Below are 26,198 nucleotides of genomic sequence, written 5' to 3' on the forward strand. Positions count from 1 at the left end.
TTTGTTCCAGTTCATTTGCAGTTATTGTATTGTGGTGAGAGAAAGCCTTAGTATTTTGTTAGTGTATGCTGTTACCAGGAGAATGTTGGAATGCTCCTTATACATGAAAAATACATTTTTTTCTGAACAATTGATAGCAACTTTGTTTAGCTCATTAATACTTTACAAACTGCAGTATTCATCCCTGTGGCTGAACGCATTTGTCTTGTGCTTTGATTTTTTCTGAGTTTATATGTGGTATCCATTAGGGGGTCTTGCGCTGATAGGAGGCATCCTTCAGTGGAATGGCGAAGGAGACTATTTTCAGTAATTCCCCCTTCTCCAAAATCTTATCTGGAGGGTTGAGGGACCCTTGAGAGCAGATTGGAGAGCTATGGGGGCAGGGGAAGAATGTCTGAAAATTGTCTTCCTCCCCAGTAGATAAACACCAATGGGATATTATTACCATATGTGGTTACAGATTCCTTAAAATGTCCGAGGAAAGGTAGCAAACCATTGAGGGTGTACAGTTGTACTTCGGAAGTCGAACGGAATCCGTTCTGGAAGTCTCTTCCTATTCCAAAATGTTTGGAAACAATGACACAGCTTCCGATTGGCTGCAGGAAGCTCCTGCAGCCAATCGGTTTAAGGTTCCAAAGAACGTTCGTAAACCAGAATACTCACTTCCGGGTTTGCGGCGTCGGGAGCAAAAACGTCTGAGTGTTCGGCTTCCAAGGTATGACTGTAATTGAACAGGGTATGTCAGAATAACTTGCCAACACCATTCAGGCCAAGTCTAACAGACCCTTGTGATCTGTTGATACCCGTTTTGGAGAGGAGATGATAGAAGGCCGCATTTGCCAACATAATGCCCTCCAGATGTATTGCGCTACAGTTCCCATCAAGCCCAGCAAGAGCCAGGCTGGCGAAGACAGATGAATGTGCTAAACTGTCTTATAATGTATCATAATTAAAGAATCCTTTTTAGAACAATAAAATCATTGACAGGCTCTTAACTTTGGGTTGGGGAAAACACTTTATGGAGAACAATCTCCTCATTTGTGTACCTCATTGACCTCTTTTACAGACAAACAAACTAAAAAGTTGCTTATAGCAACCAATATTCTTATGTGTTGTAATATACATTTATACTTTCCATACTCATATACTGATAAAGATATGACCTAAGAATCTGTGGCATCAGCAGATCAAGCGCTGACCTGTTTTTATGTGCAAGGCAATCGTTAACTTTGTTAACACAATTAATTTTCTACGAGTACATTTGAGTTTGTGCAGTCCTGGCATTTTAAAAAGTAATTAATCTCCACATATAGGATCGAGGTGATGAATTTACTTACACTGGGAGTGGTGGAAGAGATCTGTCCGGCAATAAAAGGATTGGAGAACATTCATTTGATCAAACTTTGACACACATGAACAGGTAAGCTGTGCCACATTCTTACATTAAAAGGAGAAAATAAGTTGACTCTCCTGTAACTATGCGCTGAATGTTGTCATGAACTATTCATACAATTTTTTCCCTCCAGAATAGAGAAAACACTCCAGTGAACCTGTTTATGTGCTGAAATTTGATTACTAATCTAGATATTCTGTGATTCTCCAGTGGTTTGACTTCACCCCCAGAAATGCCCTCCATTAATGGTTTTTTGAGACAGACAGATGCCTCCAATTTTTAAAATAATTTTTTAATTGGATTGCATTAATTGCTTCTTTTTCTTTACTAATAGAGGCAACCCCCAATTTGGTGCAGGGGTTGCGTTTCTGGTCCTCGTGTGCATTGACGGAGCACTCATAAGGCCACCCTGTTCTGTCCTGCCCCCATTTTGCCCTCTTCCAGGTCCAAAAGGACCCATGCATTGATGGCCGTGCATCAATTGAGCATGCACAAAATGCTCACTGCCTGTATGCTTTTTTAATATGGTTTTGTTGGTTTAAATGTTACTTTTAAATACTTTGTTACATTTGTGAGCCACTTTGAGCTCAGCTTTATTGTTGAGAAAGTGGCATATAAATACTAAAACAAAACAGAACCAAATCCTAAGCATATTTACTTGAGAGCAAGCAGATTCTGTATTTTTTATATTTTCATTGACTAATAATAGTGAAATTTACATGGGAAAGTATTCGGTTTGCATGGGATTGTTTTCTTATGCTTTAGAGGGTAATTTAACTTAGTCTGTATATGTTAACTTGTATCTGCTTTTGGATTATATTCAGTGTAGCATTAAGCATTTCAATCAGCAAAATGATTTTTTCCTTGTGCAATGGAATGTCCTCCTCGCCCTGGTGTGTCCCTTATACAGTGGTACTTCGGGTTACAAACTCTGCTAACCCAGCAGTGGTACCGTGGGCTGAGAACTTTGCCCCAGGATGAGAACGGAAATTGTGTGGCAGCAGCGGCAAGAGGCCCCATTAGTGAAAGAACTCAGGCCCAGCTCTAGGGGTAGTCTCGGTGGCGCGGGGCGCCGGGCCGGCAGGAGGGCGCTGCGCGGCAAAGCCGAGCTGCGTGCTGCACCCGCCCACTGGGGCGGGGGCGCGGAGCGATCTCCGCGCCAGGGCACCCGACCGGCTTGAGACGGCCCTGAAAGAACTGTTTCAGGTTAAGAGTGGACCTCCGGAACAAATTAAGTTCGTAACCCGAGGTACCACTGTATCTGTTTTGCACACACTCCCAACCCTCCGGGTGCATGCAGGGGGAATCCTGTTGTGGCGGCATTATATCAATAATTCTTAACTTCAGGTTGAATAAAACACTTCATCTTCTGCCTCCCATGGAAAATTGAATTTAAATAGCTGATATTTGCTTGTGCTCTTAATACCTGAGGAAGCATTATATCTTCAGTTTTTTTGTTTGTTTTCATTTTCAGGGCACTGGCGCTAAATTGTGATGCCCCCCTGGATGATAAAAATGGAGCAGAGTCTAAAAACTGGAGAGCTGGTAAGCCAGTCCGAGTGGTTCGCAGCTCAAAGGGTCGAAGGATCAGCAAATATGCCCCTGAAGAAGGCAACAGATATGATGGCATTTATAAAGTGCGTATTTTCCTACTTTAACGTTCCTTCCATTAAAAAAGAGCAAAGCATTTTGAGTTTTAGGGGAAATTATCTTGGGTTGCACAACTGGCTTTCCTGTCCCTCCCCCTGCCTCAACTTCTGCACCTCCTTATATTCCCTGAAAAGCCTCTCCAGGGAGTCGGAATCTTCCTGAAAAATGTGTCCTCTTATTAGCCCACAGAGCACATAAAGCAGTTAAGCTGTTTACATTAGGTGTGTTTTTTCTTTACAACTCCATTGCTGTCTCAGGAAGTCTCGTACAGGATAGTGCAGATTATGAGAAATGATAGAAATAGGGTCAGATCTAGGCATCAACTTGCATTTTCAGAAAGCACCATTTTATGTTAAAACTGATGAATACATAGCAGTGAAATTTATTAAACTTCTCATAATAAATGGGGGAAACGGAGGAATTTAATTAGACCGGCCTTCAGACTGTGGAAGATAAACATAACAGTGATAGGAACGTTTATCATTTAGGTGGTGAAATACTGGCCTGAAATTGGAAAATGTGGATTCTTAGTTTGGCGCTATCTTCTGAGAAGAGATGATGCTGAACCTGCCCCCTGGACTTCAGAAGGAATGGAAAGGTCAAAGAAATTGGGCTTGAGTTTACAGGTTAGAACATCAAGTTACCATCGTTCTAAAAAGTTTTATTGAACCATAACTGTTCCAACATCTATGTTAGAGAAGCTCCACACTCTGCTGAAAATCTCTGGTAGCCAGCTTCATTAAGATCAGCTTTGAAGAGGTTAAGGCAGCTAGTTAAAACAAGATGAATTATACTTCCCCCTTCTAATCTTTATTGAACAGGTTTGGAAGCCTGAAATAGGCCCATACCTTTTTTCATATTGCATGTGATCAAGTGCGTGGCCCTGTTCATATCATTTGTTCACATTTGGATTAAGAAATGGTAAAGGGGCATTGCCAAAGAATGCTCCAACTACCGCACAATTGCCCTCATTTCACACGCTAGCAAGGTTATGCTTAAAATTCTACAAGGCAGGCTTAGGCAGTATGTGGACCGAGAACTCCCAGAAGTGCAAGCTGGATTTCGAAGGGGCAGAGGAACCAGAGACCAAATAGCAAATAGCAAACATGCTGGATTATGGAGAAAGCTAGAGAGTTCCAGAAAAATGTCTACTTCTGCTTCATTTACTATGCAAAAGCCTTTGACTGTGTCGACCACAGCAAACTATGGCAAGTTCTTAAAGAAATGGGAGTGCCTGATCACCTCATCTGTCTCCTGAGAAATCTCTACAGTTAGAACTGGATATGGAACAACTGATTGGTTCAAAATTGGGAAATGAGTACGACAAGGTTGTATATTGTCTCCCTGCTTATTTAACTTATATGCAGAATTCATCATGCGAAAGGCTGGACTAGATGAATCCCAAACTGGAATTAAGATTGCCGGAATATCAACAACCTCAGATATGCAGACGACACAACCTTGATGGCAGAAAGTGAGGAGGAATTAAAGAACCTTTTAATGAGGGTGAAAGAGGAGAGCACAAAATATGGTCTGAAGCTCAACATCAAAAAAACCAAGATCATGGCCACTGGTCCCATCACCTCCTGGCAAATAGAAGGGGAAGAAATGGAGGCAGTGAGAGATTTTACTTTCTTGGGCTCCTTGATCACTGCAGATGGTGACAGCAGTCATGAAATTAAAGGACGCCTGGTTCTTGAGAGAAAAGCAATGACAAACCTAGACAGCATCTTAAAAAGCAGAGACATCACCTTGCCGCCGAAGGTCCGTATAGTTAAAGCTATGGTTTTCCCAGAAGTGATGTATGGAAGTGAGAGCTGGACCATAAAGAAGGCTGATCGTCGAAGAATTGATGCTTTTGAATTATAGTGCTGGAGGAGACTCTTGAGAGTCCCATGGACTGCAAGAAGATCAAACCTATTCATTCTGAAGGAAATCAGCCCTGAGTGCTCACTGGAAGGACAGATCGTGAAGCTGAGGCTCCGATACTTTGGCCACCTCATGAGAAGAGAAGACTCCCTGGAGTAGACCCTGATGTTGGGAAAGATTGAGGGCACAAGGAGAAGGGGATGACAGAGGATGAGATGGTTGGACAGTGTTCTCGAAGCTACCAACATGAGTTTGACCAAACTGCGAGAGGCAGTGGAAGACAGGAGTGCCTGGCGTGCTGTGGTCCATGGGGTCATGAAGAGTCGGACACGACTAAACGACTAAACAACAACAACAAAACAGCTGTCATTCCCCTAATGAGAGTCAAAAGCAAAAGTTAGCTACATCCCAGAGGTCTATCAGTCCGTTTTTTGTCCCAGGGTAGGAATCAAAGAGCAAGGTCCAGCTTATGCCCTTGTGACAGATCTTTTTTGTGAGTCAGTTGCGCAGGTGCCAGCTCCTTATGTTCTGTGCCCTAATTTTAGGTTAGGTTGGTTTTGAAAATGATGTCATTCTGGACATCATTGTTTTAATGTGAATGCTGCTTAAGATACTTTTCAGACCTGATGCTCTTCTTTTGCAGTACCCGGAAGGCTATTTGGAAGCTATGGCGAGTAAAGAAAAGAAGGATAAAGTAAAAAAGCAACCTACGAAACAGGAGCCAACAGAACAGAGCAACGGAAATCAGAAAAGACTGATTGATGATGGTATGGTAGCAGGAGGAAGGGGAATTAACTTACTAGGCTCTCTGTTTTCAAAGGAGTAAGGGCTAGTGACCAAGCATCATTTCTTGTTCCCCCATCTACTTCATTGGCATCAGTTTATTGGTGAGCCAAGGAGCTGGTTGAGCTCTGTTCAGAGAAAGAAGGCATTTAGGAGTGGCCATGTCAGCAGTCTGAACATTTCACACTGCAAGTTAACACTAGATGGAACACCAGGTCATCTCCCAGAAGATGTCAAGGCAATAAACAACTATTTTACATTTAGAAGACAACTGAAGGCGGCCCTGTTTAGGGAAGTTTTTAATGTTTGATGCTGTACTGTTTTTAATATTCGGTCGGAAGCCGCCCAGAGTGGCTGGGGAAACCCAGCCAGATGGGCGGGGTATAAATAAATTATTATTATTATTATTATTATTATTATTATTATTATTATTATTATTATTATTATTTTCAGAAGGAATTGAGGAACCTACAAACACGGCCAAAGTCATGAGGATGGAAGATGGAGGGAAAGGAGACGGCGGCAAAGGAGAAGCTTTCCAGCTCACTCAGCAACAGCAGTGGTTGATTCAGGAAGATTCACCGAACCAGAAGCTGTGGGACGAAGTTCTTGCTTCTGTTAAGGAAGGACCAGTATGTTTTCTTAGAGTAACTCACATCCTGCATTTTAACCTTTCTTGCAGTGACAAGGAGGGATCAATATGTATAACACATTTATTGAAGTAGAAGGTATGTTTTTGCTTAGTTTAACCACACAACATTCTGGTCTTTGTAGAATATGGGAGTTACTTTACAAGAATAAGACCTTTTTATGAAGAGGTCATTTATTTTAAACAACTAAGATGAAGGAATTTGCTTGATGGCACGGAGCCTAAAATTTCATTGTCTGTGTAACTTATTTTTCTCTTATCTTGTCATAGAACTTTTTGAAGAATCTGGAACAATCTTTTATGTGTGTCTGCTGCCAGGAGCTGGTATACCAACCGGTGACCACAGAGTGCCTCCACAATGTCTGTAAAGTAAGTAGTACCGTAGTGATGTTTCCTCTTGATCTTGGAACCATTGGTCCTGGTTCTGTTGGAAAGCAAGTCACCAGCATTTTGAACTCGCTTTGTCCCTTCCTTGAAAGAGGTACAAGACCAGGGGTTAGCAGAAAGTAGATTGGGATATACTGGTAGATCCTTGAGTAATTAGCATTAGATAATCAGTGGCTTCTGACTCCCGGCCGTTTAATAGTAGCAGCAACTTTTTTCTGCATATTGGCTACTGAAGTAATGTTGGGGGTTGGGATACAGAAAACAAATTCCTGGACTAAGATACTTATAATTAAAGAACAAGACACTTTTCAGCATATGTCTGCCTGGAATTTCCAAGTTCATCAGCTGCAGCCCTGAAAAGTGGTAGCTTGGAGAAAGGAGGACAAAGTAGACCACACAAGCCTGAAGTCTGCCCACCCCTGAACTGGCACAATTTTACATTGCAACTAAAAACGAGATGAGTTATTTTTCATTTTGACTGAACGAATTAGTTGAAGGATATCAATTACTTTTCCCGAACATAGGCTGGATCTGTTTCAAAGTCCTCATGGGCAGAGATTTAAGCACATTCTTATCTCTTCCATTGAAATCAAGGTGACTTTGGCTGAATTTTGCCTTGTAATATTTATCCTAATGTTCATAATTTTGACTTGGTTTTGGGGGGGCATATAAACAACTCTTAAATGTTGGTAGAGGTCACATTCACAAAATCAGTTTACGCTGTAGAATACTAGAAGGAACAAGGAGAAGTGCCTTTTTGATCCAACGCAGGGTACATTTCCCTCATCTTTGAGCTCTATGAGAAGATGACAAAACCACCAACATCATTTATGAATTGCTTCCTATTTCGCTTCTCAAAGTGATTTCACAGTACAATAAAAACAAATATAAAACAATTGCATATGTAAACAGGCCCAGATCACACTTTCCAATGAGCCAGTGTGTAAGGGAAATGTACTCCCAAACCTGTGCCTGTCTCCTGCTGCACTAATTCTCCTTCCCATCCAGGTGTATGCCTAAAGTAATGTTAAAACCCCATTGTTAATTAGGGCTGCCAAAGTGAGTTTAGGAGAGGACTGGGATTCATTTTAACCAGGGCTGGTAAAGGATGAATGCAACAAACACTGAGAACAAGCAAAGGAGAATTTTCACACATTATGGGGGGAAAGACCACGCAATTCCACATCCTGACCCCACTCACTAACCTAGATTTCATTGTTAAACTGGGCACATTTGCAAAAAAGACCGCTACTGAGCACCTGGTATTTGATTGCTTGTAGTAGCCAAGATTTTTGTCTGCAAAGGAAAGAGCACCTGGGAATGTTATTCTATGTGCCATAGCTCCTGGTTTTAGAAAGTACTTGTAGGCTTTTTTAAAAATCATGAGAGCATAGCTTTGCCTGTAACAAATGTAGAGCCATTCACAGCATTTGTGTAAAAGTTAGTTTAGTTATACTGAAGGTTGTGATTTAGACTGTTCTTTGCACAAGACACTTTTGTGTATGATGTCACAGAGAACTATGGTTAGTTTAAAAACTTCCAAATGAATACTTCCGATACTCTCCTTGCTTGCATAAAACTGTGATCGACTTCTATCTGAACCAGGCTGCACAACAAATTAGGGTAGGGCTCAATATACAGTAGTGCTACTGATTTTGCAAATGTGTAAACAGAATCCATTTATAATGTATGATGGACTACCTTTATGCAGAAAAATAGCACAGTACCACCCTCATAATGTAACTGGTATATTTATGTAGCATATTTTGGTAGCCCTGTTATGTTTATGTCAATTTATGTAATCTCAGGAAAAGGCTTTCTGTAAATGCAGAAAGTCTAGAGGTCTATTTTTGGCATTTAGCTGATGTATCATTTTCTTGTGAACCATATTTTAAGTTGTGTCCTAAACATATTCCTTATCGTTCTGTAACCTAGAGCTGTTTGCAGCGCTCCTTTAGAGCTGAAGTCTTCACCTGCCCTGCTTGCCGACACGACCTTGGAAAGGGTTACACCATGGTTCCCAACAAAATCCTGCAGACACTACTTGACCAGTTCTTCCCTGGTTACAGCAAAGGACGATGATATGAGTTCGGTTCTCAGTATACTTCTCTTAATGACTTACAGACTGTACAAAGAGAAGAAACCAGGAAAATTCAAAAGTGGACCAGCTGGCTTGAGCGCAGTTCACATGACTGTCACATTGTGGAGCAGCTAACTCAACCTTCTTTCCCATTTTGCAATCTTTTTTGTGTAGTGAGAACTTCACATTCTCAGCTGACTTTCAACACTGAAGGTAGTTTTGGACAGATAAGGGGGCGGGAATACAAGCCTCGGCTCTGACTGGCCACAACAGTGGATGCTTGTTTGTTTTTTTGTAACTACCTCGGATGGAGGAAAACAAATTGTGGGGAATTTTAAGAGCACGTCAGATGAAGTTCAGCTACACACTGCCTCCTGGCTATTAGTTTGCCTGGTCCATGCAGTTTGATTTTACAACAAGAAAACAGCACTTAAGCCAGTTTTTAATTACAGAACATCAAATTCTGTGGTGTGCATAATCTTTTTGTGCGTGTGCATTTCCTGCCATTATGCTGTTTTTCTTAATTTCTTTTGCAAGAACAGGCTTTTAGTCTATTTTTGTGAGCGTCATTGTGCTCTTGTATCTTATGCAAGTTGACTACTAATGACTGAGAACAATATGAATGCATTGTTGCTGTTAATGTAAAGTGATTTGTGTTTTTTGCACTTAAAGAGGGTATTCAAAACACTCTAGTTGTGTAAAAACTATTTCATATGAAACAAGCCACTTTTGTATTAGGTAAAACTGTATGCTTTTAGTAGGTCTTGTATCAGTGGCAATACATCTTACACAGCATTGAGAGCAGTGCTAGCTTGGAGAGGGCTCAAATCGCTTCATATTGTGATCTGAAATTTTATATACAGTATATTCCTCTTCCCCAATATACCTTATTAAATATTTTATGATTCATAAAGTGTTACGGTTTGTATTTTGCCGCCATAAGACAGTGTTTCCTGGAAGATGGCTGAATGTCTATTGTTTGGTCTCGGCTTTAATGTCTTTGGGCAATTTGCATTAGAAAGCTATATTATACAAAGCATTTTTAAAAGACCTTAGTTTTGTGGAGAAGTTGGCCTTCTACATTTTTTGTTTGTAGAAAGCCCAACTCACTGGGTTTTTACACAATGCTATCTCAAGGGGGGGGGATACGCAAATTCACTACCTCAAGCCTCACCTGGTACAGTGGTACCTCGACAACCGAATTTTTCGACTTACGAATGGGGGTAATGGCCGCACGCTTACGAAGGTATCGACATCCCCCCAAAAAACATGGCAGTTTTAGATAGGGTTGCTTCGACTTACGGATTTTTCCGTTTTCAATGCTTTCCAATGGCGTTTTTCGACTTACGAAGGTGCCTTCGGAACAGATTAAATTCGTAAGTCGAGGCACCACTGTATCTTGGGCGCAGAACACAATGCATTGTAGAAGCACCCCTTCAAGATCATGCAAGCATAGAATACAACCCACAATAAATACTTCACAAAAGCACATAACAAAATACCACACTCTTTCAGAAAATCTTGTTTTTAATCAGACTTTGAAATCAGGTTTCAAAAGCTATTACAACTTCTAGATTTTATTGGAATGCTACCATAGGAGTTTAAAAAAGAAAAAGAGTTCCTTAAATGACATGATCAACACTAGAAGCAATATATAAATTTAATTAATACAAACTACAAAAGTATATAGCCACAATCTAATACAAAGTGAGGTACAGAGCTTTCTTTCCTTTGTTTCAGCATATTGTGGTCTCTGTCTTTCAGTTCATACAAAGTGAATAATGACTATAATTTTAGCCACCAAACACCCTGAGCCCAAAAAAGAATCCCACAGTATAGACGCCATTCAAAATAAACTGGGATTGTTCTCTATCACAGAAGTATGGTCAGGGTTCTATTTTTACACATACCGTTCTATGTTTAGCGCTCCTCAACACAGAAAAGCAGCCTTCGTCCTGAATTGATCAAAGAGTGTTAAATCAAGGCCACTTCAGCATGAACTGCTGTGGAAACTGAGGCACTGCATCAAGTCAGTTTGTTTCCACCTAAAGTATATTTACATAGCTGCACAGAAATTTAATCAACAGTATGGAGATTACAAAAATATACACCGTATAAAAAAAATGGTTCACTGGGCCGAAGAGTCCATCCTTCCTGAAGCGTAGCAAGGGAGGTCAAGCCTGGTCACCTTAAAAGGAACAGGGTAAGGCGAGGGGAGACTGACCCTAAGATGATGCTCTCTTCTGTTCAGCAAAAGGAGACTCGTAGACTTCCATTGGTGGGCAGGTACAAACCAGGTGTTGATCTCCATAGATGTCGTCGATTCGAGCAATTGTGGGCCAGAATTTATTTTCAGGTCTTACAAATGGCTAAAGTGGGAGAAATATATCCAGTAGTCATTTTTAAATTAGCAGACAATATTCTATGGAACGTTAAAGAGTAACTTGGCATACTGCAGCGTTTGGAAGAGACAATAGCCAGCTTCATTAGGTACTTATAGGACTTGTGGTGCGCTGGTTTATCCTTCAAAGTCTGAAGTTTTAGAAGTCAGGTGAAATTAAACTCCTTTCACGAACTGAGCCGGTTGTTAATTTTAGCCCCGTGGAGTATCTCGAACTGCTTTGATGCCCCCAAGTTTCAAAAGGAGTTTGCCAAATGGCAGAAGGATACACTTTGTGAATTCAACATAACTAATGTGTTTTGGGATCAGGGTTCTGCCTGCTGTAAGGAATGATTTCTTTCTGGGACCAATGGAAAGATCCTCCAGAATAATTTAAGCATTATAAAACGTGAGGTGGTTATCCACTAACTGCCATGCAAGTTTAGGGTTCCGTCATAACATGAGCCATAAACTACTAATAGTTCAAGGTCTTTACACTTTTATCTCATCTTTGTATGGCTTTTTTGTCAGAATCTGTTATGAGCCACACTGTTTTAACTTATGTTATTCCCCACTAAATTCCAGTTAGGGGGAATAACATTTTTTGACTTCAAGCTGCCTTTGCATTTAACTTACAGGACTTCTTTCAAAGCAGCATCAGCTGAGACGGCTGATAATTACAAAGGCTGTAGCAGGAAGGAAGAGGCAGTTTAATCCTTGCCTTAATGCCATCTCTTTCTGGCAAATCTGATGTACCTTTCTTTTTAAGGTTGGCTTGCAAGGTCCCTAAGGTTGTCCAGTAGTAATGCTGCCTAATAAAACTGGCTGCTCAAATGAGAATGAGGAAAGATTCCCATGTTAACTCATTACTTACCAACGGAAAAACAGCTACTTCTCTGGAGTAAGGACGATCCCAATTAGGAGCAGCAATGCAGGTCAAGGTATGTGGGGACATCTAAGTCAATAAATCCAAGTTAAAATATACAAAATAATTAATTCAATTGGGTAATGATATAAATACTCGAAACAGCAGATCTTTCTCTTGGCTGAGGCCATTACTACTGAGTTCCACTGAAATCAATAACCAACAAATCTGAGTCCTATTGGTTTCAATAAAATGTGACCAAGACTAGCTCTCTGAATGGGGAACAGTGAAACTGAGAGGTTTTCTAGTAGATGCCGTTAAAAATCAAGCGGAGCCACATGCTATAATCCAGGGGTCAGCTAACTTTTTCAGCAGGGGGCTGGTCCACTGTCCCTCAGACCTTGTGGGGGGGGGCTGGACTATTTTTTTGGGGGGGGGGGAATGAACGAATTCCTAAGCCCCACAAATAACCCAGAGATGCATTTTAAATAAAAGCACACATTCTACTCATGTAAAAACACACCGATTCCCGGACCATCCACGGGCCGGATTTAGAAGGCGATTGGGCCAGATCTGGCCCCCGGGCCTTAGTTTGCCTACCCATGCTATAATATATTGCAATAGGAGGAGTACGGGGCCTATACTATGAGACGTAAGAGCTAGACATAGAATAAATGCTGGCTTTATGCCTTTTTCTGTGCTAAACTGTAGAGTCCTGGGCACTACAGCATCAATTGTAGACAATTTACTTCAAAACAATATTGATGCAGAGCAACTGCTACAAATAATTAAATAAACCCTGCGCTCACCTTTAATGGGTTAACTCGAGAATCCATTCTTCCTTCCTCTATATCAGCAATTTCTTGTCGAATGTTGATCATTGCATCACAAAATCTGTCTAGCTCTGCCTTGTCTTCAGACTCTGTTGGTTCAATCATCAGAGTACCTGCCACTGGCCAGGACATTGTTGGAGCGTGGAATCCTAGCAAACACAACATTCTTTTATTGTACTATCTTTCCAACAGGCCAGGATCCTAAGCAAAGTCCAAACAACCCATTTTCAGAGTTCACGGAACACACTTTGGTATTGTTGTTGTTTAGTCGTTTAGTCGTGTCCGACTCTTCGTGACCCCATGGACCAGAGCACGCCAGGCACTCCTGTCTTGCACTGCCTCCCGCAGTTTGGTCAAACTCATGTTCGTAGCTTCGAGAACACTGTCCAACCATCTTGTCCTCTGTCGTCCCCTTCTCCTAGTGCCCTCAATCCTTCCCAACATCAAGGTCTTTCCCAAGGATTCTTCTCTTCTCATGAAGTGGCCAAAGTATTGGAGCCTCAGCTTCACGATCTGTCCTTTGGTATTACTGTACATTTTCTTCCTCACTACATACAGCAAGGCCATTTACAAAGCCCAGTTACTGACCAATTGGGGAGGCAAACCAGTTATTTGAAGCACAGTCTTCTCTCTCCTTATGTATTCTCAACTTGTAGCAGTCGCATAAACCCAAATGTCAAATTTGTGGACACCCATAATCATGTTCTCCTGATCGCCTGACTCCCCACCAAACCAGGAGAGAATTCAGACATATCCAATGGCAGGGTAAGTGGTAAAAAACAAGTGGCTCTCAATTTTGCCTGATGGCAGGAGACTCCAGGAGCCTCCTGGATGAGCTGGTTAAACAGCTTTCATAATTCTTAACCACCACCACAGGATTGAATCCTACATTTTAATTGTGATAAAAGAGGGGGGGGGGACGTTGTCCATTTGACAACTCACCATAATCCTGAAGTCGTTTAGCGACATCCACAGCGTCAATATTTGCTGTCTTCTTGAAAGGTCGGGTGTCCAAAATAAATTCATGAGCTACATAACCTGCGTATGAAAATTTTATTATAAGATTTATATTTGTAGAAAAATAAAATGTGACCACAAAGTAGCTTTCAGTATCTATAACCCTGGTGCCTCATTCCTGTATGTTAACTTCCAAGCTCTTTGTCTTGCTGGGGTTTAAAATGAGTTTATTTTGGAGGAACAGCTGTGTGTCACCAGCATACTGATGACAGTTTGCTCCATATCCCATAATGACCACCTCCAACAGCTTCCTACAGATGCCTAGTAGTGCTGGGTACCAAATAGTGCTCTGTGGCACCCCAGAAAATCTGATTTAGAGTACCCAATGGGGGTTATCTTTCAGCATAGGCCTGGGAATTCTGAACTGAAAACTGAAGCAGAGTGGGGTTTTTAGAAATTCTGAATTAGTTAATCCAGAACACTTCATCTTTAGCTACACCCACTTTTGGCGTGTGCCCCCTCCAACAAATTACCCTGAATTTGATCCTTGACAGGAATAAAAGCATCCTTGCTCAAACCACAGTGCAGTGAGAGAGAGAGAGAGAGAGAGAGAGAGAGAGAGAGAGAGAGAGAGAGAGAGAGAGAGAGAGAGAACGAGAACATGACACAGCTCTTAACAATTTGTAGGGAGGGGGCACACACATATATTATTGGGGAGAAGCAGACAAGCCCACAGCTGCTCCTACAACTTTTGAGAATATCCTCTTAGGAGGATGAATTCATCCACAAATGCCTTTCAGCCTGTATTATTTAGATTGCTAGTGGGCCAATACTCTTTGTCAGGAGGCTGGGATAGTGGGTGCAACAGGATGACTCCCTGGCCTGGTTTAGATGCAATGATGACTACTTTGCATAAACCCAACTCAAGACAATAGTTTTGCATTTCACTGCTGCTAAACTCCAGCCTTTATTGCACTTAATAACCAAGGTTCATGCTCCACACATTTGATGTAGTGGACTCTCATTCACAAAAGACCGTCTCGGAATTGTCAGCCTTTAAGGTACCATAAGACTTGGTTGTTCTTGTTGCAACAGACTAATCCAGCAAGCTCTCTGCAAATAAACGTTTGTTTGTAGTTCTATTCACAAGCTTTTAGAGTATTGAGCTTCCTGCCCAACCCCAACCCCCAGCCCCATGTGTGCTGAAGGAGATCAGATTATTTTGCTTCCAATTTCCTGGCGGTCACTCTGCAGGAAGGAAGTGGGGAAGGAGTACATGAGCCCGAGACTTGATCCAGGCCCTCTTCATAATGATAAAACAGTTTATCGTGACCTTCAAACAAGGCCAGTGACGATGGAAAGGATGGAGAGGCGGTAACACAAAAGCTTAGTACAGCACAAGGTTGTTTAAGCGCCAATATGATCAGCTATCCTCCTGGACGGATCTTTCCTGAAATGAAGGGGCAGAATTAAGCAATTCTTTCAACTGGAGGGAGGGGATGGTCTCCACTGTTGCCAAGGATCAGTCAGAAAGCAGGAGCAAAGACCCATTAGAGTAGCATTAGAAAGGATGCTTGTTAATCCAACACATTTTGGACCCAACTGATCCTTATTCAGAGAAATACAATCAATTATCAACTCTCTTTTTTAAGTATAACAGCTTTGTATGCCTTGTTATTTTGATATTTATATTCGATAGACCATTACATATTTTTTATTATTTTTAAATTGATTTTACATTTCTCTGAAAGACCAGCAGGGTCTGAAATGCATTGGATTAACCAACATCCTATTTTCACTACGCCATTTATTCATACATTGACTTGCTTATGCACCTGCCTTCGGGGGTTCCTATTTTTGTTGCCCTTTCTGTGTTATGGATTAGTCTGCACAGTGGAATTATTCACCTTATTTGCGTGGATGGATTTTCCCAAAGAGAAAAGTTACTCTCGCAACACTATATATTTTGCCTCCTGGTCGAACTGTGTTTAAATGGTGGTTTGTTTTTGTTTTTTTAAGTATGCCACCCTTCATCCAAAGATCTCAGGGCATAGACAGACAAATAAAAGCACAGAATACATAATAAATACAAAGCAAACCAATAACCCTCCATTCCTCAATTTTGGTGTGCATCACTGTCTCCTTGGACTTTGGACAACTTCATGTTAGGCTGAAATACTTGCCTCTGGCTCCTTTAAAAAGGACTTTGTAGTGCTTCTCTAGCCTCTTTGCCATGTAGTTAGCATTTAATATTGCAATCTCTGATGCATGCTTTAGACCTTTTCCTCCCATCATCTGAAGGGACAAAGAGTCAACAATAAGAACATGTAGATTAAGCAATTATTCACAGAGCCTGCAATACACACTTCCTTAGATGTATCAGATTCTAGAAAAATCCATAAAGGGAGCCTCTGCCGTTATCCATATATGAATCAATCTTGACAAAACTGTTTGCCCGTGTCAACAGTGTGGTACTGATGGCTGGCAGTGCTAAGTACCATTGGGATAAGATGGTTTCATAGAATGGTAGAGATGGAAGGGACCCCAAGGATCACCAACTCCCTGCAGTGCAGGAATATGCTGCTTTTGGGGATCGAAGTGGCAACCTTGGCATTATCAACACCATGCTCTAAACCAACGGAGTTATCCAATTGGTTCATAAACTATCCCAATCAGTTTTGAAAAGCCTTCTGAAGCTGCCTTCTCCCAGTGTAGGCCATGGGTCTCTCTAGCCCAAGATTGTCTACCCCAGACACCCCCAAACTTTGGCCCTCCAGATGTTTTGGACTACAATTCCCATCTTCCCCAACCACTGGTCTTGTTAGCTAGGGATCATGGGAGTTGTAGGCCAAAACATCTGGAGGGCCGCAGTTTGGGGATGCCTGGTCTACCCTGACCTGCAGCAACTCTCATGCAGCTCTCTTCCCCATCAGCTGATTCTTCCCGTTGGAGATGCAAGGAACTGATTCTGGGACCTTCTGCATCAAAGCATTTGCTCTATCCTTGAACTTGGGCTCCTCTCTTGGCACAGGTTCTTTCCAAAATGAACATAAATGGGCAACTCTGAAACTGTAGCTAGCCAAACACAATTAGCACACCCTCATCCCCACTGTCAAGCTTCCAGAATCTGATGAGCTGGGGAAATAAATGCATTGGCTTGAATCTAGAGTCTCGCAAAGGGGAGGTTGCTTATGCAATGGACCTTTCCCAACCCATCCTCTCAAATATTGCCCCCTGCAGTCTCCAAAACACCACTCTGGAGAAGCAGGAAACTTTCCAGAAGAGCAGGAGGGGTGTGGTGCAGGGAGCTGCAATGGAACAAGAGGACCAGTGAAAATCAGGCAGAGCACCTTGCATGAGGGGCGCTCCGTGTGCATAATGTGCCCGATTCTCCCCTCTCCCTCCCCTCCCTGATCCTTTCCTTGCACCATGTTCTGTGTCATGGAGTCATGGAAACAGCAACCCCTGGAGAGACTTCATGGGGAGCTGCAGTGTGGAGCAGAGAGGGTGTGAAAGGGCCCTTCCACCTGGCCAATGCTTCCACTAACTTCTTCTTAGAGCATTAAGCTAATCTGCAGAGTCATCCAGATCCCCAGGTCTTTATTTTCAGCACCATGGATAGTCCCTAGACTACTCGTGTTTCAAAGTATACCTTTATAGGTAAAAAAGGTAAAGGAACTCTAGACAGTTAAGTCCAGTCAAAGGCGACTATGGGGTCGTGGGGCTCATCTCGCTTTCAGGCTGAGCGAGCCGGCGTTTGTCCACAGACAGCTTTCAGGGTCATGTGGCCAGCAGGACTAAACCGCTTCTGGTGCAACAGGACACAGTGATGGAAACCAGAGCGCATGGAAACGCTGTTTACCTTCCCACCGGAGCGGTACCTATTTATCTACTTCCACTGGTGTGCTTTCAAACTGCTGGGTTGGCAGGAGTTGGGACAGAGCAACGGGAGCTCACTCCGTCACGGGGATTAAAACTGCCGACCTTCTGGTCAGCAAGCCCAAGAGGCTCAGTGGTTTAGACCACAGCACCACCCAGGTCCCAGTTATACCTTGATATAAGCCCAGGAAATAGGCAATATAGCACTGGACCCCCAAGGAGCAGCACTGATGGTTCCCAGTGGGCTGGAATCCTTATCGTGCTGCAATGCAATGACAGGGTGGCTAGGCAGGAAAGGAGCCAAATGCTTCTTCCTAAAATGGAACCAAAAAGAAGAAGAAAAAAGAAATTAGAAATAAAACTCTCTCCCACTGCTCCATCACCATTGTGTTAAAACTAGCTTAAAACTTTTATGAAGGCATCTTAACGTTAGTCCAATATACAGTGGCAATGTTCCACTTATTGTAATCCCCCCATTACTTCCAGCATAAAATAAAGGTTCTTTAAATCAACAAAATAATCCTTAAATAAAACATCAAAGGCTCCTACGGAATCAACCTTTCCATCTTTCTATCTACTTAAAATACAAATTAGTGGGGGGAATTCTCTTGCTACAAGAGCCAGATACTTACACTCCAATTGGTCCCATTCCAGGTCCTCCTCCCCCATGAGGAATGCAGAAGGTTTTGTGGAGATTTAAATGAGAGACATCTGACCCATAGTCTCCAGGACGGCACAGACCAACCTATCAAAGGGAGGAGAGCACAAAGATTCAAAAATGAAAGAGAAGGGATTAGAGGTATAAACAAATGAGTTTATTTAGTTTTTCAGAATCAAGTCTGCTGGTGAAAAGAATTAAGATTCTTTTAAAAACAGAATAAATTTCAGTATATATATATTTTTAACCTTAAACAAAACTCGTAAAATGTAGTTTTAGATTTTAGGGGAAGGTCAGAGACTTGGAATTTTTTCAACAACAAGATTCATAGCGTGGTTAATTATGTCCAGTCAATTATTATTCATGATTAAAGTGGTACAAAATTTCACTTTTAACATTTACTTTTAAGTACGATTTGCAAATTTGGTCAGAAACATGTTGTATGGTCCAGGCGTTTAAGGGTTGGACTCAAAAGGCGCAAATCTATGCTCACCTATGGAAAATCACCAGGCGAACCTGGGCTTCTCTCTCCCCTTCCTCATCCAATCCAAACCCATCACTTGTCATTTTTAGTTATTGGGGGTGGGGAGATTGTCTGCATTAACAGAAGGAGCCTATAAACCTGTTTCCCACCTGAGCATTCATGTTTGCTCCATCTAGGTAAACCTGGGCTCCATGTTTGTGAATCAAGTCACAGACATCACTGATATCCTCTTCAAAGACACCATTAGTCGATGGGTATGTGATCATGATAGCTGCCAGGTTATCCTTGTGTTTATCCACCTTCAGGAAGGAGGAAAAATAGACACACAAAAAAATTGTCAGGCAGAGATCAAAGAAATCAGAGCATTTATAGCAAGGGTAGCCGCAGAAATTGCTTAGAAGGTACTTGGACATTTTGTTCCATAACTATTTTGATGCAGGCAAGCAGGCTAGAGACTCGCTTTCATTGAAAAATGAGAACTCAGAACCTGGGCTACCAGTGGAAGCAACAGGTTGGGGACCTCAATTTACAGTCTTCCCTCATACATTAGAACAAAGGGCTAGGAGAACGCTCTATTGCAGCAAACACTTCATTGGCTGCTGTTGCTTATCACCTGCTTTTTCATGTTATCTGGTTTCCACTCAAATTGTAGCAAATAACAGGGGAAATAACCATGAAAAATGGACATATTACAGAACTGACTCTCAAAATAAGATAGGCTATCACACATGTTAACAACTGAAGCTACACGTTTAAGTTTTGCATAATATCTTGCCAAAAGAAGAGAGAGGCGCAGCTTCCTCGTCTATGTAACTTTATATGCCCATTGAAAATTAAGAGTTTTAACTGAAGCTTACGATACCGTAACACGTTCAAAAGAAGGGCAACCAACTCACCATAGCCTTAAGATGAACGATATCAATGCTTCCATTTTTATCCACTTCTACTGGCTGAATCTTCATTCCTGCCATCTGAGCACTGGCTGGGTTAGTGCCATGGGCAGATTTAGGAATGAGACAAACCTTAAAGGGGGAAAAAGTTAAGAGAGCGTCAACCTTGCAAAAGCCAACATTTTGCAGCCCTGTGAACTCTCTTCAGATGTTCAGTTTGATCACATGAAGGGGAAAGAGGGAGAATTCTGAATGTGAGAATTCTGCCCCTCCAGGAAGCTGTGTGTGCCAGGGGTGCCCCCCCCCCCGGAAATGCCATCCGAGTTAGCCTGGCGGGAGCTGCTTTATTAGTACGTGCAAGTTAGTAAATGAAAAACAGCGGCACTTTAAACAGTGGTGCTTCACAACCCCACAGAAAGTGACAGGAAAAGAAGCTGCAATAAATTATGGATCATAAATATTTCTGCACAGGGGAGTCATCTAAAAATCTAAAAAAATGCCTACTCTGCGGCAAAGGCTGAATCAAATAGGATGTCGCTAATTCACTGACTGTGGGAAGAAGAAAACAGACATCTCCTTGCTTTATAGATTCAGGTAGGTAGCCGTGTTGGTCTGACACAGACGAAATAAAAAAAAGAAATTAAAAAATTGTCCAGTAGCACCTTAGAGACCAACTAAGCTAGTTCTGGGTATAAGCCAGGCATCCCCAAACTGTGGCCCTCCAGATGTTTTGGCCTACAACTCCCATGATCCCTAGCTAACAGGACCAGTGGTCGGGGAAGATGGGAACTGTAGTCCAAAACATCTGGAGGGCCAAAGTTTGGGGATGCCTGGTATAAGCTTTCGTGTGCATGCACATGATAAACTTATACCCAGAACTAACTTAGTTAGACTCTAAGGTGCTACTGGACAATTTTTTAATTTTATTTATTTATTCCTTGCTTCACAGTTCTGAGTCAACTATACAGAGCAAACAGAAAATGTTTATCTGCTATTTATATTGGGTGCATTGGGCTGGGTGGGGAAGCAAGAAGAGGAATTTTTAAATGAAGCCCTAATAATAGATTGTTTGTTGAAAAGCAAGGATATCGATGCTAATACCCCTGCAGGTTCAAAGTATCCTAGCTATGAATTTCAATTAACAACACTGCTCTAATCCCAACACAAAAGCCTTCTGGCTGCCCCCACGAGGTTTTGAAAAATCACAGTACCCAGAGCCAGCCCCTGGCATGCCCTTTCTTCTAATCTCAACTCTGCTTTCATGCCGCTAATGAGCTAGCTCCTGGATTTCTGCAGCAAAACCGCACCATGTGTGCCTAGCTGCACTCCAGATACAACAGAATACACTGTACTTCAGGAACAACTTTCACTGATGGGCAGATAACTGAGGAACAAAAACAGACCAACAACCACTTTCAATAAACCTGTGCAATGCTTTGGTATGGATTATGTTTCACTCTTTGCTGCTATACTGGGATTTGTTGGTTGGAGTACACGAATTATGGCTGGCTTTGGTGCAGGACCAAACTTCAGAAACAGAGAGAGGATTCTGAAGCCCAGAAGTACTGCTGTTCTGAACCCCTGTTCCTGTCACGGCGAGGAGAAAATAGTTCCTATAGTCATAGTGAGCTGGGGGGGGGTCAAATGCAGAGCGGTCCCTAAACCCAGATGCTTAGGAAGTCAAGGTAATTTTATTCTGTTTTAGTATTTTAACATTTGTAGGCTTTTAAGTAGGGTTGTGTTTGAGGGTTTTGTTTTTTTACAATCAAGCAGTCCATAAATTTTATTAAATAAACTACCTGGCCCTGCCATGCGTTGCTGTGGCTTAGTTTGTGAAATGGGCCCTCAGAGTCTCCCATCAGACCCCCCCGTAGGTCCTAAATGGGCCCTCCGAGTCCCCCTTCAGACTCCCCTATAGGCCCCACTTTGGCTCACAACTGACCAGAACATTTATGGACGCCTGGTAAGTAATGTCCCTACCCTAACAATAAGGGCTTTGGGTATCCCACGGGTTTACGGAACTGCTTCAACGGGGAACACAAAATATGGTTCATTCTGGTCTCTTCCCTCTATCTGTTCCCTTGTAAAGTGAAAACGGTAAGTTTACCATTTATTATGCAGTTCTGCCTAATAAAACTACTGACTAAAAGTCATGTGGTTCAACGTCTGTGGCACTTACCAATGGTATTTATGGAATCCTGACAGAAAGGGAAAGACGTTTGCAATGAAGTAGTTAGTATTTTAATAAAAAGGAGAGTGGATGCAAAGGTAAACAGAGAAGCTCTTGCTCATGCAAACAGGCCCCAAATCATACATTCAGTACAGCCATGCATTGATAAACAAATGCCACCCCTAAGCATGAATAGTAGCATGCAGGATTGTCAGTTCAGGAGTTAAACAAAGTTCATCTTTTTCACTTACACTTCTGTGCCATTCTCCTTTTGAATTTAAATAAGACTTGATTGCAGCAAGTCCAGCATATTCACCTTGAGCTCCACTGCAAGACCACAAAGCTTATTATAATATACGTGTCTGAGCAGCTCGGCTCAGCGTCCAGTTTTTGAAAATTTAGCTAATCAAGCCAGTTTAATCACCCACCAGGAACAAGTATCATTCATGTCAACAACTTGGGCTGCGCACACATATTCTGTCTAGCTGAAATATATACATACAGGAAATAGATGTGAAATATAATCTCTTATTGGCACATGACACAAGTTAAGTCATTTGAGATGAACAGAGTCTCATCTCTAAGCGGTTCATGCTACAGTTTTTGCTTTTCTGAAGAAGTCAAGAAAAGGGAAAGACATCAGGATATTCAGTTAACCAGCATATTGTAGCAATGCTGTTCATTACAGCTGGCCATTCCTGACCTGGCCTTTAACATATTTAACAACAGTAAGCAAATTTGCCAGTAGGGCTTCTTCTGTCTCAGGGCTTCTGCAGTGGGGAAGACTCTGTCATTGAGGGGAAGTGACCAAACTGCTGTCATTTCACAGGAGTTCTCCAAATCACATGCACCTTCAGAAATCAGATACAGTAGTTGCTACTGGAACCAAAAGCTCTTCCTATCCATGTAGACATCCAAAATGTAGTTGCTTTCACTACATCAGCTCAAACCTTTCATTCCTGAGCTGTCTACTGCACCACATGCACACATGCCATTTGTCACATGTGATTGTGCAACATGCAGGTGGTGTGCTAGGAGGAATATCTGGGTAGGGAAATGGATGTGTGAAACAGCCCTTAGGAAAAGCAAGAAGTACGGCAAGTGTGCCTGAAAAACACTGGTTCAGGCAAGATTGTTCCTACCTGTTTGGTTGAAAAGAAATTCTGTCATAGCCTGTTATCTCACACAGATCCTTCTCAAGCTCCCTGAAAAGCTGCTGATATCCTTGAGCCTGATCTAGAGGTACAAAGGGGTGGATATTGGCAAATTCTTTCCACGTAATAGGCTGCAGAAAAGAAAGATACGAACACGGAAAGGAAAGTGAATACTTTGGGGTTGAAGAATTTTTGTACACCAATTATATAGGATACTTATGATATATATGACTCTTAGGTTTCCACACCATAAGAATAGGTTGCACATTATTACCAGCTAGAAAACATGATTATGAACTAGAAAAAAACCACATTTTTAATAAATACAAATCAAATGCCATTAAAAGTCATCAGTATGCTATTTCTTCTCTGTGTTACAGAACTGATGCATTTTGCTGAACAGTTTTGAATATAAATAACCCAGAAAGCTGTATGAAATAGAGCAGGCTTCTTCAACCTCAGCACTCCAGATGTTTTGAGACTACAATTCCCATCATCCCTGACCACTGCTCCTGCTACCTAGGGATCATGGGAGTTGTAGGCTAAAAACATCTGGAGGGCTGAGGTTGAGGAAGCCTGAAATAGAGTAAATATTTAAGGCAAATATTATCAAATACGTCTCCACCCTTTTGAATTTAAATAGGATTCTGTGTCCAAGTTATCTTAAAGTGGATTCCACAACACTTTGTTTATCTACAATGATGCATAGTGGGTCCTACAATCATAGCAAGTGGGTCCAGTGATTTCAATTTTTATTTCGAAAACTACCATATGCCCAAGATTGCTGGGACAATTCACAAGAGCATTTCCACAATAATCTCACCAAGACAAAATACTCCTAGGAGAAGAAAGCTTGTTTAAATCTACCCCCAATCTTTAATTTTACTTAATGTTCACATGGAATTCTGGGTGAAGGGCTATTATAGCTTGATTAGCTACACATCTCTCAGAAAATGTAAATTAAAAAGCTTACTGTAAGTTCTGATGAACTATTCAACTTCATTGTACAGGATCCCTGAGGAGCAGAAAATGTAGTCAGTAAGTAAAAACATTAAAACAAAAACAAGAATCATGCAGAAGAAAATAAAATGTAGTCAGTATATTTCAACCAAGGACACCAGCAACTACCATTTCTTCTTTTTAAATTAATACCTACCAAAGGAATCATGCTGTGAACTAGAGAAATATCTTTGTTTTCTAATCTCTTCATATACCGGACAATATTTGTTTCAGAGTGATAGCTGGAGACACAAAAACTTACGTTAGCAAACCAGTTAACCACACAAGCCATGAAATACATAAAACAATGAAAACCACTGGACCTTTCCTACCCCCTCTTTCCTATTTATCTCAAAAACTGAAGTTAAATTTACTTTTTCTACATAAGGCAAACAGTACAAATATAATAAGCACTAATTGGTTAAAAAGTTCGCTTTAGTGTGTCGTCTAAACCCAGAATTGTGGCCAAGGTCTCTCCTCCTTAAACATGGTCTATAGCTAAGGTTTGCCCTATGGCTGTACGTTTTGGTTAAGGCGGAGAGATTTCAACATTGATCCTGGATTTTGATATGCTAAAACAAGCCTTGGTTTAGCCTGGAGAAACCCAAGTGGGTGTAAAACGGGAGCCAGCCTGTTCACAAGGTAACAGTAAACCATACTCGGACTTACCCTGAAGTGCAAACCAGGTCATGGCATCCTACTTACAAGAACCACGACTGTCCCATCATCACTACGGTATGCCCATTGCCTATGCTATCAAGTGATAGATTTGGGATTGCTCGATTGAGGCATTTCTGCCCACAGCTTTTTTCGGCTGCATTGTAAATATGAATGATAAAAATGCAAGCTAGGTAACTCAATCCTGAACTTGCCCCGTGTCATAAGCGTCAAATCCCCAGGCCCCTGGATCCACAACATTTTAAATGAGGGGGCTGGGTACCAACAAAATGGAGTGCAGTCTCTACGTCATCAGCCCCCCCCCCCGCGGGAACACACTAAATCACCAAGCCCTGCTATGTGTGCGAGTGATCTCAGCATGCTGGGGGGAGTGGTGTGATGACGTAGAGCGCCCCCTGGTGACGGCGGCAGCCCCAGGCATCTGCAGTTGCGGGGACAAGCCGGTGCCACTGCCCCATGGCTTACATCACAGCAATGTTTTGAAATACCAAACCCAATTTCCTCTTTCACAATTATAATCCTGTGTGCTTCTTTTATCAGGTGATATCAAGGGGAAATTAATTAATTTCACAAACCTGTTGAATACCTGATGTGTTAGGAATTTCGATGTTCTCTTAAATGCAGTGCCAAAAATACCTCTTGTTTCTCCATCCATGCTCTCTGCAACCAGTTCCTTTCAAAACAAGACAGACAGGAGGGCTCTTAAGACGTTACTAGTTATCTCTCAAAAAGAATTTATTCTGTCAGGTAGTAGGGGGAAAACTGTTCTTGTTTCAGCACTTCTGCTTTCATGGTATTTATGGAAAGGCAAATCCTTCTCCAGTTCCCTGGGTACAGGGAAACCCTGTTATGCCTAATTCAAAAGCAAGGCAAATTGATCTTAAAGGAAGACTGCCACGAGCATTTTGTCTGCAAGGATGTTTTCTTAAAAAGTTTTTTCTTAATCTGAAGTATGTACACAACATAAGAATTAGAAATATCTGGGTATACACTTCTAGTCTTTCAGCAGGTGGAAATCACATTTAGTCCCCATTAATCAAAGTCGTTAGAGGAGTTTTAAAAAAATTAAAATTGGGGGAGGTAGAAGAATTTTCTTTACTGGCCCACCCTTCTCATTGTTGAAAGCTAAGATTTCTTACCATATATTGTGTAATGCAGAATTTTGGTGCAGTACAAGTTGATTAAATTGCACTCAGATCCCTCATTATCTCCCAAAACAATACTCAAACCTCCTTAGTAAGAGGTGGAAGCGGAGAGTTAAATCACCAATGCAGCTGTCCATTTTTAAGGACTCCAAATTTAATATTGGCAGTTTGCATTTCTTAGTACAGAAAGTATTGATCTGATATGTAGAGATCTTTCCTATTCTAATTAATTCAAGAGGGTTTTGGAAGCTTCTCTGTGTGAAAGAAACAAGCAGAAGGTTCATGATGTTTGGGT

The 26,198-nt window shown here is 41.7% G+C and overlaps 2 protein-coding genes across 2 annotated transcripts in view; one reads left to right on the forward strand and one right to left on the reverse strand.

The window, feature by feature from the left end:
* The window catches only part of UHRF2 (ubiquitin like with PHD and ring finger domains 2), a 49,528-nt gene extending 40,715 nt beyond the window's left edge, over window positions 1-8,813 (forward strand). The window contains exons 10-16 of the mRNA XM_035097375.2: window positions 1,314-1,420; window positions 2,868-3,030; window positions 3,532-3,669; window positions 5,556-5,679; window positions 6,149-6,327; window positions 6,615-6,713; window positions 8,667-8,813. Coding sequence (XP_034953266.1) covers window positions 1,314-1,420; window positions 2,868-3,030; window positions 3,532-3,669; window positions 5,556-5,679; window positions 6,149-6,327; window positions 6,615-6,713; window positions 8,667-8,813 — 957 coding nt within the window. The remainder of the gene's footprint in view (window positions 1-1,313; window positions 1,421-2,867; window positions 3,031-3,531; window positions 3,670-5,555; window positions 5,680-6,148; window positions 6,328-6,614; window positions 6,714-8,666) is intronic.
* GLDC (glycine decarboxylase) overlaps window positions 6,629-26,198 on the reverse strand; it is a 37,857-nt gene continuing 18,287 nt past the window's right edge. The window contains exons 12-25 of the mRNA XM_035097374.2: window positions 25,334-25,431; window positions 24,238-24,322; window positions 24,055-24,096; window positions 23,070-23,212; window positions 22,179-22,254; window positions 19,764-19,889; window positions 19,017-19,166; window positions 18,358-18,470; window positions 17,898-18,039; window positions 16,030-16,141; window positions 13,832-13,927; window positions 12,866-13,038; window positions 12,066-12,146; window positions 6,629-11,180 (exon numbers count right to left, since the gene is read on the reverse strand). Of these exons, the coding sequence (XP_034953265.2) occupies window positions 11,037-11,180; window positions 12,066-12,146; window positions 12,866-13,038; window positions 13,832-13,927; window positions 16,030-16,141; window positions 17,898-18,039; window positions 18,358-18,470; window positions 19,017-19,166; window positions 19,764-19,889; window positions 22,179-22,254; window positions 23,070-23,212; window positions 24,055-24,096; window positions 24,238-24,322; window positions 25,334-25,431 (1,581 nt within the window). The 3' untranslated portion in view covers window positions 6,629-11,036. The remainder of the gene's footprint in view (window positions 11,181-12,065; window positions 12,147-12,865; window positions 13,039-13,831; window positions 13,928-16,029; window positions 16,142-17,897; window positions 18,040-18,357; window positions 18,471-19,016; window positions 19,167-19,763; window positions 19,890-22,178; window positions 22,255-23,069; window positions 23,213-24,054; window positions 24,097-24,237; window positions 24,323-25,333; window positions 25,432-26,198) is intronic.

The sequence above is a fragment of the Zootoca vivipara genome, chromosome 16, assembly GCF_963506605.1.
Source record: "Zootoca vivipara chromosome 16, rZooViv1.1, whole genome shotgun sequence".
Taxonomy (NCBI): domain Eukaryota; kingdom Metazoa; phylum Chordata; class Lepidosauria; order Squamata; family Lacertidae; genus Zootoca; species Zootoca vivipara.